Source organism: Hypanus sabinus, chromosome 10 (genome assembly GCF_030144855.1).
Source record: "Hypanus sabinus isolate sHypSab1 chromosome 10, sHypSab1.hap1, whole genome shotgun sequence".
NCBI classification, from domain to species: Eukaryota; Metazoa; Chordata; class Chondrichthyes; order Myliobatiformes; family Dasyatidae; genus Hypanus; species Hypanus sabinus.
The window spans coordinates 73,073,245-73,090,238 of record NC_082715.1 but is presented as its reverse complement, the minus strand read 5'-3'; the positions used below and the strand labels follow the sequence as shown (position 1 = coordinate 73,090,238).

The following is a 16,994-nucleotide window of genomic DNA, read 5'->3' as shown; positions in this document are numbered from 1 at the left end:
CAGTGATTAACGTGATACTATTACAGCTCAGGCTGTTGGAGTTTATAAGACCATAAGACACAGGAGCAGAGTTAGGCCATCTGGCCCTTTGAGTCTGCTCTGCCATTCAATCATGGCTGATCCTTTTTTTTAAAAATCACCTTCTCAACCCTAGTTCCCGGCCTTCTCCTCATAACCTTTGATACCATGTCCAATCAAGAACCTATCAATCTCTGCCTTAAATACACCCTTTGACCTGGCTTCCACAGCTGCATGTGGCAACAAATTCCACAAATTCACCACCCTTTGACTAAAGAAAATTTTCTGCATCTCTGTTTTGAAAGATCACCCCTCTATCCTGAGGCTGTGCCCTCTTGTCCAAGACTCTCCCACTGTGGGAAATATCCTTTCCACATTTACTCTGTCTAGGCCTTTCAGCATTCGAAAGGTTTCATTGAGATTAACACCTGCCCCATCTTTCTGAGTTCCAGTGAGTACGGACCCAGAGCCATCAAACATTCCTTGTATAATTATCTGTGAGAAATATGTATATCCTTCCCGTGGAATTGTGTTTTGTTTTTTTTATATAGGTGCTCCGGTTTCCTCCTCCTGTCCAAAGATATACTAGTTAGGTTAATTGTTCATTATAAATTGGCCCGTGATTCAGTTCTCAGTTGTTGGGCGGTGCGGCTCAAAGACCTAGTCTGTGCTGTATCTCAATAAATTAAGAGAATATTTTCAGAATACGTTCAGATCCTGTATAACACTACCCCGTGTGGCCCTGATTCATTACAATGTGGTTATTCAATTCTTTATTGAAATTTTATAAAATGACAAAAATTCATTCTAAACAACACTTAAAACTTCTTGAGTGGCCACCATTACAGTAAAATTTCAATCAGGCAATTAGAGTGCTTTACATGCGCTCTAAGGTGCTCACAGCCAATCATGTATTAGTTCATGCTCTGCATTCTGCATTTGTGTAAATGTTCTTGCTCCTTCAACTTATTCCATTTTTTTTTACCTCTATTTCTGGAAAACTGCCAGCAACTTTAAGTGCAGATTAGTACATCTAAGACAGGGGTGGGCAAACTTTTTGACTTGAGGGCCACAAAGGGTTCTAAAATTTGACAGAGGGGCCGGACCAGGAGCAGATGGACGGAGTGTTTTGGTAATACACCTCATAAGAGAAAATAAAATATCATGGGATATGTAGAAAACATGTGCTTTAATTTCAATTGAAAATGAACAAATGCATTACAACAAAATATCTGTCTTTGAAGTCCCATGGTATTTAGCTATTTATTGAAATGACTTTTAAAACACTGAAAATTAAATGAATAAAATACAGCTTTTTAAAATAGTAACAGTTATTATTTTAAAGCACTGAAAATTCTGTTATCCTTCAAGATATTATCATCATCACTCTCCTCCTGACTGTCTTTATTTCAAAAACGGTAGGAGATGCAGGTCTACTTGTCCTGCTCCTTCTTATTCAATTGTCCCCTGTGCCAAAACTCAACAATGACCCGCACAATGACAGAACAATGAGAGCGCGCCAGTATGCGGAGTGCGTTTTTTATTTTGAGAACGTACGTGCACCTGCGCACTACTCATGTCCATCACTTAACAGAAATGACATGTAACATGTAAGGCTTATTGAAAAAAATATTTTCAAATGCATTTTTTACATACCACAACGAAGAAACTTATTTTTAATTTCAGTGGGAACAGTGTTGTTGGTCTCCCTTTTTAGCCAGCGCATCAAAGTCTGGATTTAGTTTTGTTGTGGCGATTCTCAGGATGGATCTGAGGTGTTGGTCAGTTAACTTGGATCTGTGGCTGGCTTTGTTGACGTTCATGACGCTGAACGCCTGTTCACACAAATAGGTTGAGCCGAACAACGCCAGCATTTTCTGTGCCTCCGGAGGTTTGGAAACACCTCTTTACCAAGTGAAGCATAAAAGTCATTCAGTTTAAGAGAGTTGAACTTCTCTTTTAAGACGGGGTCAGACTGAAGGTCGATCAGTTCCAGCTGTAGCTCCTCTGGTGCTGTTTCAGGATCTTGTGACAGGGGACAGGCCCAACTGAAGTGACTTGTCAATTTTTTCAAAATCAGAAAAGCGACGGCAGAATTCTCTGTGCAGCGCATCCAGTGACTCGCTGTATTTTTTCACATTTGTGCCGGCCTCTTCCAGCGTGGCTAGTGTGGGAAAATGAGTGAATAACTTATTCGAAATTTGCCTGGAGAAAAAAGCCAGCTTGGATTTAAAGGCTTTCACGTTTGTGTACATGTCATGCACAAACTGATCCTTCCCCTGTAGCTTCACGTTCAGTTCATTCATGTGTGAAAATATATCCACAGCAAACGCAAAGTCACAAAGCCAGCTCTTGTTGCTCAGCTCAGGAAATTCGCCGGCCTTCCTCAGTAACTCCAAAAATGCACCGATCTCCTCTTTGAGCTCCCATACTCGTTGAAACACTTTGCCCAAACTTAACCAGCGGACACGGGAGTGATAAAGTAGGTCCTGGTGATCCGCATCAGTTTCCTCCAGGAACGTGATGAACTGACGGTGCTGAAGTCCCCTTGCACATATAAAGTTGACAAGTTTTACGACAGGATTCACAACATGATTCAGCTGTAATACCAATTTACATAGAGATTCCTGGTGGATAATGCAGTGAAGGAAAATAACATCCTGGTCAGGATTTTCATCTTTCACTTTATTCTGTATTCTCCTCAGCAGGCCGACATTTTTCCCCGTCAAATTAGGAGATCCATCTGTGGTGACGTTGATAAGTTTACTCCAAGGGAGCTTCATATTTTCGATGACAGCAGACACCCGGTCATACAAGTCCTCTCCCCGTGTTTTTCCTTTCAGAGACTCCATTGTCAAAAACTCCTCCGTTATTTCAAAAGTATTGTTAATTCCTCGGATAAAAATGAGGAGCTGAGCAGTGTCTTTTACATCGTTGCTTTCATCCATTGCTAATGAATATAACGTGAACGACTCTGCCTTTTTATTTAAGTCGTTGGTTATATCTTCATCTATCAGTTCTACACGGCGAGTCACTGTCCTGCGTGATAAACTGATTTTTTTCAAATTTGTCTTTGCTCTCCGGTCACAATACACCTGCTGTCTCCACCATACATTCTTTTAAAAACTCGCCTTCAGACAGAGGCTTGCTGGCCTTTGCTAATTTGAATGACAGCATAAAACTCGCCTTGGTACTTGAGTCATGAATGGCAGTTTGACGGTGAAAAAAATTTTGTTGAGCCTGTAAATTAGCTGCCAACCTCTGAGCATTAGCTTCCCGTTCTTTCGGTGACTGGTCGCTAGCATAGTTGGCATGTTTTGTGGCAAAGTGACGGCTGATATTATATTCTTTAAAAACCGCCACAGTCTCTTGGCATATCAGGCGTACAGCAGTTGATCTGTGTTCGCTAAAAAGATATTTAGTTGTCCACTCCTTATTAAACACCCGACGTTCTCTATCCACTTTTCTTTTCTTAGCTCCACTCATCTTTACAGAAGGGGTGAGAGGTTGTAGCGGTGTGCTACACGCAGCGCTAACATTATGACACGGAGTCAGTAACTGCAGTCGAAGGAAAAAACTTTATTCGAAATCCCCAGCCTCACTTTTAAGCATCCCTCAACCTGCCCCCCTTGGCGCAGAGGCTCCAAAGCTCTGTGCTCGCAAATCCCCGCAGGCTATTTCCCTTAGCCGGAACGCTGGCTAATTGTGAGCCGGTTCGGATGTGCCAGGAAATGGGTCGCCACAAGGTTACAAAGTAAAGCGCAAATGTGGAGTAATACGCTACACCTCAACAAAGGTCAATGTATATAGAGTGAGTCATCTATTGGGAGAACGCCAGAATTGGGGGGAAAAAACGTTAACAAGGTTTATTAATATAATTTCATCAAGTTCTGCGGGCCGGATTAAAAAGCTTAACGGGCCGCATATGGCCCAAGGGCCGTAGTTTGCCCATGCCTGATCTAAGATGTCTGGGAGAAGCATTAGCATGGATGTGAAACCGCAAGTGATACAGCGCGAGGATGTTAATGATGGCAATGTTGAAGATTTACTGCATTCTCATAGTGAGAGCTTTATTAATGATGAGCTCTGAGAATTGGCAGAGCAACACATCCTGGGTGAATCTGAGGAAGGTGTTTTCAACATGATTTCCTGCTACTGAAAACAGCTTCATGAGAGAAAACTAAAGAAAAGGCAGTAAAATTTTGCCTACTTGAAGAAAGCAGAGTTGGAGGAGGCCCACAGTCTGGTCCCTCCTCTAAGATGTAACCACCACTCTCTTCCCTGTTGCTGCTGCGATGTGTTGCTACTCTACTAATCTACAGGTTTAGCCTATTTGCATGTTTGTTACTTGATGAATTACTGTGTATACATAAAATAATATTAATCTCTGGTTTGATTTTTTTTTAAATCAGGCATACATGTCCATTTATGTAATGTTATAATGACCCTGCATTGCGCTGATTACATAGTGCTCCATCTCCGAGGAACACATCCTCAGCGTTAAGCGTGATCCTAGTGTAGTATAATCCACAGTACAGTTGCATTTTAACTCGTATTCTGGGGAAATGGTTTACGTAACTAATGATCGTGATGCAGCAAATGAGCTTTGCAACAAGTGGAGCCCTTGTATAAATAAAAATATAGTTGTCAAGTTTAGAAAGAGTACAGATTTAACATATCCTGATCTTTTGTGGAAATGAAAAGTTGCACCATAACATTGTAGTATTTTTGTAAATGCTCACCGCAGTATTTCTGAAACTTGCTGAGCACATTCCTGCAATACATGTAAGATTTATATCATCAGAAGAAATATTGTAGTCAAAATATTTAATTACCTTGTAATTTCCATTGATGATTAAGTTGCTGAGCATAAAGTTTTTTTTTTCTTGTCCTGGTGTTGCCCACAGAGTAGGGAAAATAAATTGCTTCCATATTGGTTTGTATATAGCATGAGTAATGTTTAGTTTCATAAAACAGTACTTGTATCAAACCTAGGTTCTATTAATATGGAACATGCTTCTGTTGACTTAATGGTCACAAGGTCTACTGTTATGTGTGATGAGCAAACCATGGGGAGATGGGGTCCATAGTTGACCCCCCTGTGAACTATGCTGCTAACGAGAGAGAGAGAGAGATAAAGAGGGTGAGAGGCACCATACTGCACATGCTGATAATGAGAGAGAGAAACAAGGATTTATAGTTATGGCTTCTTCGCTAATTGTTGACTTTACTTCCAAGGACTTTGCCTGTTTGTGTGAATCCCTGCTGACACAGCAGAGTGGTGCCAGGTGCCTGCTGAGACAGTCAGGAGTGGCCCAGTTTGATGGACATGGTCAGTTGATGGATGGCTGGTACCCCGGCAGGGGAGATAAAAGACGAGTCTGCTGAGACACCAGCAGACACGCCACTGGACACTAAAAGAGTGTTGTGCACCCACAGGAAGGTGGGGGCTTGGAGGATCGATTCGGGGAATCGGTCAGAGGCTCACAGTGTGTGAAACCAGGCCGGTGGGGGCTTGTGTGTGTGTGTCCACCCTCGCCTGGGTGACAAGCCCACCACTGAAGAATGGTCTGGCCTGGAATGGAGGGGTCATAATCGGTGACCACTACTGAACAAGAAGACAATGGAAAGATTGCCTGCTGCAGCTGCTCCTCCCCCGCCCCCTCCCCACAACAGCAACTACCTCAACCCAAACTGAACTGAATTCTGCATTATCTTAAGACTAGGATCTCATTTACCCCAGACTTTGATAGAGCTTGGTTTTGGTTTATATTTCCACATTTCTGGATATTTCATTGCTAACCTGTTTTATAGGTATATTTGCATTTTTGATACTGTATTACTTCACTAATAAACACTTTTAGTTACAGTACCACCAGACTCCAACATATTCCATTTCTGTTGGTTTGGTAACCCAGTCACAGGGTACGTGACACTACTATGTAGGTGTGTTGGGAATTCTACTTCTTTCCAGACTTTCCTGACTGCATTCTCATCACTGACAATATAATAAAATAAAATAACTGGACCCAGAGTGGACGCACTCTTACGACTCAGACACACCTGATTTCACTTGTGCGTAAGGAGAACAGCATAGCCCCTGTCACCACACTGTTCTGAAGTCAGAACAGAGATACTATTTTTATACAGAATTGGCTGGCACTTATGGATATTGACAATTTGTAAACTATATGTTTGAATTCCTTACTTGTAAGAACAATCACTATTCACAATACAGGTGTTAAAAGTCAAACTATATGCTGACAACTGATGATACTTTGAGGGTAGTAAAGCAATTGTCCCTTAGTTTATGTGCATGTATGCCTTGGATCACTTGTAACATCTCCAAATCCCTGGTGTACAAAGGGAAGCTACACTCTTCAAAGACCTTTCTTGCCAGCGCTGTCTGCATTCTATTCTTGTCTAGATATTATGTTAATCCTTGCCTTGCTGCAAATTCTACAGTATTCACATCATGGCAATATTTCCAAAAGTGTTCAGATGACGGGCATAACAGAAAACAAGTCATTGATGGCCAACAACTTAAGAACTGTTTTTTTTTGGGGGGGGAATGGTTAAGGTCCTTGCCTTGTATTTAATGTCCTTTGGGTGGGAGAGGAATATACTTCATTGGTTACAATAAACCAGGGCTATTATTTTTTTCCTTGTGTGGGTGTGCCAACATTGATTCCTTTTAAAGCAAACAAATGGATTTCCTTTTTATCTTAAATTTATACATGAAAAGATCTTTTGCCATTAGTTTAATCTCTATTTTTCTTCATTAGAATGAAGCGGAAGTTCTATTCGTGGGACGAATGTATGAATCTCAGAGAAGTCAAGGTAGATTATAATGACGGCTTATTTCAATCTTTTTGGATTGCTTGAGTTGATATTTATCATCAAACGGTCTACAGAAACAGATGCATTATACTATAACAAAATGCCGGAAATGCTCATCAGCTGAAGCAGGAACAGTTGGGGGTGGTTGGGGGGAAGAATCAATTGACATTTAACATTTAAGATCCTTCTATACCTTGTCTTACTGTGAACATTAAGATAGTTTTGTGACCGCTTTTTCATCCTTTGAAGAATTCTCTATCGCCTTCTCTCTGATAGATTTTTAGTAAAGAGAAACATTTAGTGATACTAGGGAAAACCGTTTCCTCCTACAGTCCAACGACATGCTGGTTAATAGGCTATTTGATCATTGTAATTGATCTGCAATTGGGCTAGGGTTAAATAGGTGGGTTGCTCTACGGTGTGGATCATTGGGCCGGTCTATACTGTATCTTAAAGTAAAAACAGTGAAATAAAATAAATAGTTGGTATAGGCTATATATCAGTTGGAATATGAATGGTGGAACAGGGATGATAAGTTAACTAGCTGCATTATATTGTTGCTATTGTGCAGTTCTTTGTCCTTCCTAGTTTAATTTGGTATGTTATATATCTCCCATCCAATGTCATGCTGTTATTATATTCTTCCTGCATTTCCCTGAAGAGTGACCAGATGCAGTTGTGCATACTAATTATAACAAAATCTCTTATCTATCCCTCCATGTCTCATAAAGCAAGTTCTTGACACTTAATACAATTTGTTTATATCAGACTGGAGATTAATTAAAATCAGGTATTCACATTGTATAACAATATCTATTGATCAAGTGAAGTCTGCAAGATTATTAAGCTTGGCAGGGCTTCTTCATTCTGCGTCTTGTTAATCCGCCTTTACGGCCATCCCATTTTCTCAGTAATGTGCTGTGTAGTTTATGTAGAAATTGAGCTTTTCTTTTAACATGGATCTTGTTGTCTCATTCTAGTCACTGAAGAAATTAAACCATGCAAATGTAATCAAGCTGAAAGAAGTTGTAAGAGAAAATGATCACCTCTATTTTGTGTTTGAGTATATGAAAGAAAATCTCTATCAGCTGATGAGAGACAGGTACTATAGGACTTAATATCTTCTTAATAGCAAATCTGGTCATTAAATAAACTTGTGAAGCTTCTAACAGGTAATATGTAATTGAACATGATGGACAGTGTTAAGGTGAATATTTCCAATCAAGAGTTGCTGCAAAAGCTGATTGTGAACTCCAGTAATATTTCACTAGTCAAGTAGATTTATCAGTGCTTCATTTGTTTCAATTATAACTTGTTTATCAAGGAATAGTGTTTAGAATTTACCTTTAAAAGGAAATACAGTAAGCTGTCTTTCGTTCTAGATTCATCTATATATGTAATTTTTGGGAGTGGGGCGGGGAATAAGATTAATCAACAAGCTGAACTTGTAAATGCCAACCAAATGCATTGTTTTTTTTCTGTAGTTGGCTCTCAGCTTTGGAACGGATCTATTACTGACTCTTTGGGTGTTAATAGTGACAAAAAAATTTATCTGCAGTGCTGTCTTGCATGACAATGCAGAGTGGGTTAAAATTTGGTGTGATTTGCTAACTTACTAAGTTGTAGATGGTGTTTTACACCTTCTATTTTGATAGTAATGTGTATCTGTCAGTTCCTGTGGAGTAAAGGAATTCACCTCTGAATTCATTTAAAGAACTTGGGAATTTATCTTCCTTTGTTGTTCAGAGGGTTTTTCCCATGGAGTTTACATTCTCCAATCATAATTTATGTTCTTTTGCAATTACCAATTTTATACAATTTATAACCCACTCTCTATTGTACAGAAATGATCTCCAAGTACTGATTTTGCTTGTGATTAATAGTAGTCAGAATTGGATTTAATATCATTGGCAAACAGTATGTTGTGAAATTTTGTTTTGCAGCAGTACAGTGCAGTACATAATACATAAAAGTTGAGTTACAACAAGATGTGCGATTCTCTGCTAATATTTTACAGATATTTTAATAATCTTGCACCACTAGGATGTGTGCTTAGCCCCCTGCTCTCTGTACTTTATACTTATGATTGTGTGCCTAAGTATAGCTCCAATCACAAACAAGAGAAAATCTTCAGATGCTGGAAATCCAAGCAACACACACAAAAAATGCAGGAGGAATACAGCAGGCCAGGTAGCATCTGTGGAAAAAAGCACAGCTCCAGCGTCATTTTCCAGTTTACTTATGACAACACTGTTGCAGGCTAAATCCAAGATGGCAGCGAGGTGTCAGCATATAAGAGGAAGACTGAAAATCTGGCCAGAACAACAACCTATTGCTCTATGTCAACAAGATTAAGGAGAAAGAAACTAGAGGTCAGTGAGTCAGTCCTCATCGGACGATCAGAGGTGGAGAGGGTCAGCAGCTTTAAATTCTTTGTTTTTATTACTTTAGAGGACTTGCCCTGGGCTCAGCATGTAAGTGCAATTGTGAACTAAACAAGGCAGCATCTCTACTTCTTTAGGAGTTTACGAAGATTTGGCATGACATCAAAAACTTTGACTAACTTCCATAGATGTGTAGTGTAAAGTATATTGACTGGGTGCATCACAGCCTGGTATGAAGTAACAATGGCCTGGAACAGAAAATCCTCAGAAAGTAGTGCATATGACCCAGCCTATCGTGGGTAAAGCCCTTACCACCATTAAGCACATCTACACGAAATGCTGTCGCAGAAAGCATCATCCATCATCAGCAACCAGCCCCACTCCCCCACCACCACACAGGACCTGCTGTCTTCTTGCTGCTGCCATCAAAAAGAAGGTACGAGAACCTCAGGACTCGCATCACCAGTTTCAGGAACAGTTTACCCCTCAACCATCACGCTTCAGGACAAAAGGGGATAGGTAACTTCATTTGTCCAATCATTGGACTCACTTTCAAAGACTCTTCATGTCATGTTCTTGATATTTATTGCTTATTTATTATTATTACTATTTATTCCTTTTTGTATTTGCACATTGGATGAACACCCACGTTGGTGCAGTTTTTCATTGATTCAGTTATGGTTATTATTACACAGACTTAGAGTATGCCTGCAAGAAGACAATGAATATCAGGGTAGAGTATGGTGACATAAATGTACTTTGATAATAAAATTACTTTGAACTTTTATTCACATCCAGAAAATTCTAAGAATATTACTTGAAGTACTACAGTTATAGAATTTCGGGCATTAAGACTGGAGCTGTTCCCCATGATAAAGCATGGCTATAAGAATTCCTGCTGAAAAAGTTAAGAGTTAATTTAGGAGCATTAAAATTAAAGTCAAATTCTAAATCAATGAATAGATTACCAGCAGAAAGTTCACAGTGTAACTTCTCCACATTTTTTTGTTATAAAATTAGTATTTAATACTGTACTGCTGTTTGCTTTACATCACATTACATTAGAATAGGTTATTCATTAATTATTATTAACTACTGTGTAAAGATACTTCAGGGCAAGTATGAAAAATATGATAAAAATTGTGCAACTTGATCAAATTCAATATTAGTATTAAAAGTAAACTAAGAAAACTATGTAATGAAAGACTCTTTTATAGATTGATAAAGTAAGTGCACAATAAAAGAAAATTAATGACTTGAATTGTATTGGTGTCTATGTTGTAATCACTAGACGCCACTTCTGTACACATTGCACCAGAACATGTGCAACAGAGATTAGCCCCTACAACCACCTGAGGACCCACTAATAGACAACTCCCTCTGGGAATATCATATTTGACTCAAGTGATTGCGGAATTCTTCAGATGTACCGTGGCAAGCACTCTAACTGGTTGCATCACTTGGTATGGAGGAGCCATTGCACGGGATTGGAAAAAGCTGCAGAAAGTTGCAACTTCACCTAGCTTCATTATGAGCACTAGTCTTCTCACCATCAAGAACATCTTCAAAAGGTGATACCTCAAAAAGCCACCATCAATCACTAAGGACCACCATCTCTCAGGACAGACCCTCTTCTCATTACTACCATCCGGAGGAGGTACAAGAGCCTCAAGAGACACAATCTACATTTGAGGAACAGCTTTTTCCCCTCCGCCCATGTACACTGCTTCACTTCTTTTTTGCTCTCTTTTTGCATATTTGTATATAAATATTTTGTATATTCATTTTCCTGACCAGGGGGTGGGGAGTCAGACACATGTATAAAAAAAAACTTATAAAGTGAAGATGTTCTCAAAAATAATGAGAAGCTTCTAAATAACAAAAATTACTATAAAGAACAATAAACAGTTTTTTTAAAAAAAAGCTTAAATCGAATCAATATTTAGTGTGACTGCCTTTTAGACTGCATCAATTCTCTTGGGTACATGTTACGCAATTTTATAAGAAAATGGCTGGGTAAGTTACAAGCATCTTGGAGAACTTGCCCAGTTCTTCTGCAGACTTTGACTATCTTGCTTGCTTCTGTCTCCAGATAATCCCAAACAGCCTTGATGATATTGAGCTCAGGGCTCCGCATGGGCTGTACTATCTGTTGCCAAGCTCCTTGTTCTGAAGATGGTTCTTTATGACCTTATCCGTACTTTTAAGGATCATTGTCTTGCTGCAGAATGAAGGAATCGATCAGATGCTTCCCTGATGGTATTGCTTGATGGATGAGAATCTGCTTGTGCTTCTCAGCATTGAGGACTCCATTATTGACCAGATCATCAACATTATTTACAGAAGTGCAGCTCAAACCTGCAGGGAACCTCTGTTGTGCTTGGCTGCAGACACTCCTCCGTTTAGCATTCTCCAGATCTTCTGTGAACAAACTGCTTCCTGTTTGAGCCAAAAATGTCACATTTTGACTCATCAGTACACAGCACTTGATGCCATTGTTCAGCACCCGCGTCCTCGTTTTGTGCATAGGTGAGTCTCTTGGCTTTGATTGCACTTTAGAGGATTGGATTTTTGGCTTCAACTCTTCCATGAAGACCACTTCTGACAAGTCTTCGTCAGACTGTAAAGGGCTGTACTTGTGTCCTAACGGTTTCTGTGAGTTCAGAACTGATAGTACTGCTGAACATCTTGTGGTTTAGAAGGGACGTCAGTTTGATGTATCTCTTGCCTGCTGTTTCTGTGGCCAGCCACTCCATTTCCAGTCCTTAACCTTGCCCATTTCGTTGTGCTTCTTCAGAAGAGCTTGGACAGCACATCTTGAAACTCCTGTCCACTGCAAAATTTCTGCTTGGGAGAAACCTTGCTGATGCATAAATGACCACTCTTGCCATGGTGTAAGAATTGATAATGTGAAGGTTAAACTGTATATTTGCCACACCCTCACCTTTTAGTTTGGTGGTGCTTTGCCCAGTTTGATCCCTTCTATCCCTGTTTCTGTTACAGCAATCATAATTTATGTTCATAATTTAGTTGTATACAATTTTCTGGATATGTTCCAATCACAGGCAAAATTCAGTTTGTTAGCTAATAACTTCCAAGTTTACAGCTTTAAAATTGCACCATTTAGTGGTTATAGCCCCTCTTCATTATTTGTAAATATTTTCCTGAGCTCGTTACTATCCTCAATTAGTTAGAACATAGAACATAGAACAGTACAGCACAGGATCAGGTCCTTTGGTCCACAGTGTTGTACTTAACCATCTAAAAAGTAAATTAAAATAATTCCCCCTTAAAACTAATCTGTCCTACCTACACAATCTCCATATCCTTCCATCTTCCTCACATTCATATGCTTATCTAAACACCTTTTAAAAGCCTCTGCCGCCATAACAAGCAGCACACACAAGGCATCCACCACTTTCTGAGATTAAAAAAAAATGCCCCTCACATCCCCTTTGAACCTATCTCCTCTCGCCTTCAATACATGCCCTCCTGTATTAGACATTTCTACCCTGGGAAATAGGTAATCTATAACCAGAGGAAGATGGAGAACAGGCAAACAACTAAATATGTCAGGGATTGGGTAAGAAGGGGAGGAGGGGCATTAATGGAAGTTAAAGAAGTCAATGTTCATGCCATCAGGTTGGAGGCTACCCAGCCAGTATATAAGGTGTTGTTCCTCCAACCTGAGTTTGGATTCAATTTGACAGTAGAGGAGGCCATGGATAGACAAATCTTCCCATCCCTTCCCACCGATCTCCCTCCTGGCACTTATCCTTGTAAGCAGAATAAGTGCTACGCCTGCCCTTACACTTCCCTCACCATCATTCAGGGCCCCAGACAGTCCTTCCAGGTGTGAGTCGGCTGGTGTGATATACTACGTCCGGTACTCCCAGTGTGGCCTTTTATATATTGGTGAGACCCGACGCAGAGTGGGAGACTGTTTCGCTGAACACCTATGCTCGGTCCGCCAGAGAAAGCAGGATCTCTCAGTGGCCACACGTTTTAATTCCACGTCTCATTCCCATTCTGATATGTCTATCCGTGGCCTCCTCTACTGTCAAAATGAATCCAAACTTAGGTTGGAGAAACAACACCTTATATACCGGCTGGGTAGCCTCCAACCTGATGGCATGAACATTGACTTATCTAACTTATGTTGATGCCCCTCCTCCCCTTCTTGCCCCATCCCTGACATATAGTTGTTTGCCTGTTCTCCATCTCCCTCTGGTGCTTCACTCCCCCCCACTTTCTTTCTCCCGAGGCCTCCTGTCCCATGATCCTTTCCCTTCTCCAGCTCTGTATCACTTTCGCCAATCACCTTTCTAGCTCTTAGCTTCATCCCACCCCCTCCAGTCTTCTCCTATCATTTCACATTTCCCCCCTCCCCAGTACTTTCAAATCTCTTACTATCTTTCCTTTCAGTTAGTCCTGACGAAGGGGCTCAGCCTGAAACGTCGACAGTGCTTCTCCTTATAGATGCTGCCTGGCCTGCTGCGTTTCACCGGCATTTTGTATGTGTTGCATACACTTAAATACTGTTCCATCCAAACCCCATGTATTAAAAAGGTCCAAGTTCATATTGGGGAAGTTGAAATCCCCCATAACAAACCCTATTACTTTTACACATTTTCTTAATCTGTTTCTCAATGTCCTAGTGGTTATTGGGTCTGTAGTACAATCCCATCAGTATGTTTGCATCCTTTCTATTCCTGAGTTCTACTCAAATGGACTCTGTCTTAACCCTCCATTATGTCTCCTGTGATATATTGTATCTGATTAGTAGTGCACTAGTTCTTAGCAAATCTGTGCTGTCAAGATTAATTTAAATAACATGGTTATGCCGTATTAATGGGCAATGATAAGATTTACTTGAAAGTACAATTGGCAAAAGATGGTCCTTTATTTATTGAATCTTTTAATTCTTTGTTGCAGAAACCACTTGTTTCCTGAATCATCCATAAGAAACATCATGTATCAGATACTTCAAGGTTTGGCTTTTATCCACAAACACGGTAGGTATTCAGAATTATTTCAGGAGAGTATCAAAGAAATAAAAGAATATGTTTAAAGCCTTGAAAAGTAAAATGAGCATTTAGCAGTTTAAGTACAGGTGTCCCCCGCTTTACGAATGTTCACTTTATGCCACTTCGCTGTTACAAAAGACCTATGTCAGTAACCTGTTTTTGCATTACAAAGAGGATTTTTGCTTTTATGAAAATTTTTCCCATATAAATTAATGGTTCTTTGCTTTACGCAATTTTGGCTTAAGAAAGGTTTCAGAGGAACCTTTGTAAATGGGGGAACACCAGTACCTGTTTCTTAAAGCAGAATTTATTCTGTCCATTCTGGAATTCACTTTGTATTATCTGGTTGTGGGTAGTGGTGGAGTGCAGGAAAAGAGACTGTTCTTTGGTGTTTACTCTTTGGGTGTGTATATGACCTCAGTTTTGCCCATTGGTGCAATTCATTAAATTGCATTTGGAGTCCTATTTACAAGTCAGTATTTGCGCACATCCATGAAAAGTTAACTTTTGCTATTAAGTAAGGTGGTGATTGAAGAAGAATCTGAACATTGAAAACACATGCCAACAAAAATTTTAAACTGAATGCTTTTGGTTTGTCGACCTTGAGGCATTTATGGGATATGTATGAGTGTGGATGTTCTACACTCAGGCATAAGTAAAGTGACAGAAGATTCTGAAAGCAATGCTTTCAAAGCAACAATTCTTCACAAATCTGGTTACTGATGCTCTGGAACTACTGCTTCACCCCACTCCCAGACTTGGCCCTAATTTAGCTAAGAGCACCTTCTGTCATGTCTTGAGTGATTTCCCTTTGACATTGTCTCACCATTTCACTAATCATATATCAAGGACTCTGCTTACAGACAGTCAAGGGAATTGGAATGGTTCATTATTGTTACATATACTGAGATGCAGTGAAAAGCTTGTCTTGCATACTGTTCATACTGATCAAATCATTACCCAGTGCGCTGAGGTGGAAGAAACTAAAGCAATAACGGTGTAGAATATGGGTTGAAAATGTATTCAATCCCCACAACTATTTTCACATTTTACTGTTTCATTTTCTAAATTTAAAATATGTTGAAGAGGAATTTTTGAACCAGAAAAATTCCAAAACCTGTCAACAGTTTTCTAAAAATTAAAACTCAAAATTATGAGGCTGAGGAAGTATTCATCCCCTTCATAATTGCCACTGACTTTCCTCAGGTGCGATAGTATGTATTATCTTATCAACTCGGCTGTTTTCAATGAATTCATAAGAATATATACCCTCTCTGTGGAAGGTTTAACAGTATGGTAGATTTTCAGCAGACCAAACCAAAGTGAAGATGAGCATTCAAGAAAATTCAGGGAAATGATCATTGAGAAACACAAATCTGGGTAGGGCTACAAGGCCATCTCAAAGGCACTGAACATGCCTCTGAGCTGAGTGCTGTCCATCGTGAAAAAGTTGAAATACTATGAAACCAGAGCCTCATTGCTTAGGTCAGGCTACCTCTTGAAACTTGGTCACTAGAGAAGAATAGCACTTGTAAATGATGCCAGCAGTCAATCTGAGTGTGCTGCAGGAGTCTGTGGCTGCAATTGAAGATAAAGTTCATGGCTCCACAATCTCTAAGGCCTTGCACAAAAGGGTATTTATGGATGATTGGCAACGAAGAACACTAGCTTAAAAAAAACATATCTTTGCCCATAAAGGCTTTGCAAAGCATCACTTAAAAGATGCTGTAATGATGTTGAAGGTTTTGTGTTGGCTGAAACTGAAATGGAACTTTTTGGCCTCAACACTAAGCAGTACGTGTGGCATAAATGTAATACTGTGCATCAGCCAGATAACATCATCCCTGCAGTAAAGTATTGTGGAGGTAGCATGATGCTACGTGGATGCTTTTCAGCGCAAGATCTGGAAATCTGATCAGGATAGATGGGGGAGAATGAACGTTACTAAATACAGAGAAATCCTGCATAAAAACCTGCTAGCCTCCACCAGAAAGCTTAACTTGGGAGGAAGTTTGTCTTTAAGCAGCACAACAAACCATAGCACACTGCTGGGGCAACCACAGAGAGAGGTAGAAAATTTATGTTCTTGAGTGGCCCAGTCAAAGTCCTGACCTTAACCCAATTGAACATCTCTGGCAAGACTTTAAGATTGCTGTCCACTGCCACAGCTTAAGCAATTTTGCAAGGTGGTATGGGCAAATCTTGCTCCATCACATTGTGCAAACCTAATAGAGACTTGTCCAAGAAGACTATTAATTGTAATAGCTACTGAGGTGGTTCAAATAAGTACTGAACAAAGGTAGGTGGGGGGGGGGATGAATACTTTTGAACTGCTATTTCAGTTTTTGAATTTTTAGTCTTTTATGCTTTATAATTTATCCTGTTTTATTTGGGTTATACTGTGAAAAGTGGTGCATGTGGTTCACAAATACAAATTATCAGTTTAATAGATCAAAATCCCTCATTGTAATACTCATTTATGTGAATAAAGGGTTGGGGGCTGAATACTTTTACAAGGCACTGTCAAGTGCATCAGCTAAAGAGAAAGTGTATCTCTGCACTGACTTAACCATATAACAATCACAGCACAGAAACAGGCCATCTCGGCTCTCCTAGTCCGTGCCGAACTCTTAATCTCACCTAGTCCCACCTATCCGCACTCAGCTCATAACCCTCCGCTCCTTTCCTGTCCATATACCTATCCAATTTTACCTTAAATGACACA

At 39.9% G+C, this 16,994-nt stretch overlaps 1 protein-coding gene across 4 annotated transcripts in view; it reads left to right on the top strand.

The window, feature by feature from the left end:
• LOC132400745 (serine/threonine-protein kinase ICK-like) overlaps positions 1 to 16,994 on the top strand; it is a 60,535-nt gene that overhangs the window by 12,907 nt on the left and 30,634 nt on the right. For 3 of the 4 annotated variants that reach the window (XM_059982044.1, XM_059982043.1, XM_059982045.1), the window contains exons 3-5: positions 6,804 to 6,858; positions 7,839 to 7,960; positions 14,178 to 14,257. In XM_059982044.1, coding sequence (XP_059838027.1) covers positions 6,804 to 6,858; positions 7,839 to 7,960; positions 14,178 to 14,257 — 257 coding nt within the window. Of the gene's footprint in view, positions 1 to 6,803; positions 6,859 to 7,838; positions 7,961 to 9,210; positions 9,231 to 14,177; positions 14,258 to 16,994 lie in introns of those variants that run through there. The other variant, XM_059982046.1, reaches the window with a different exon arrangement.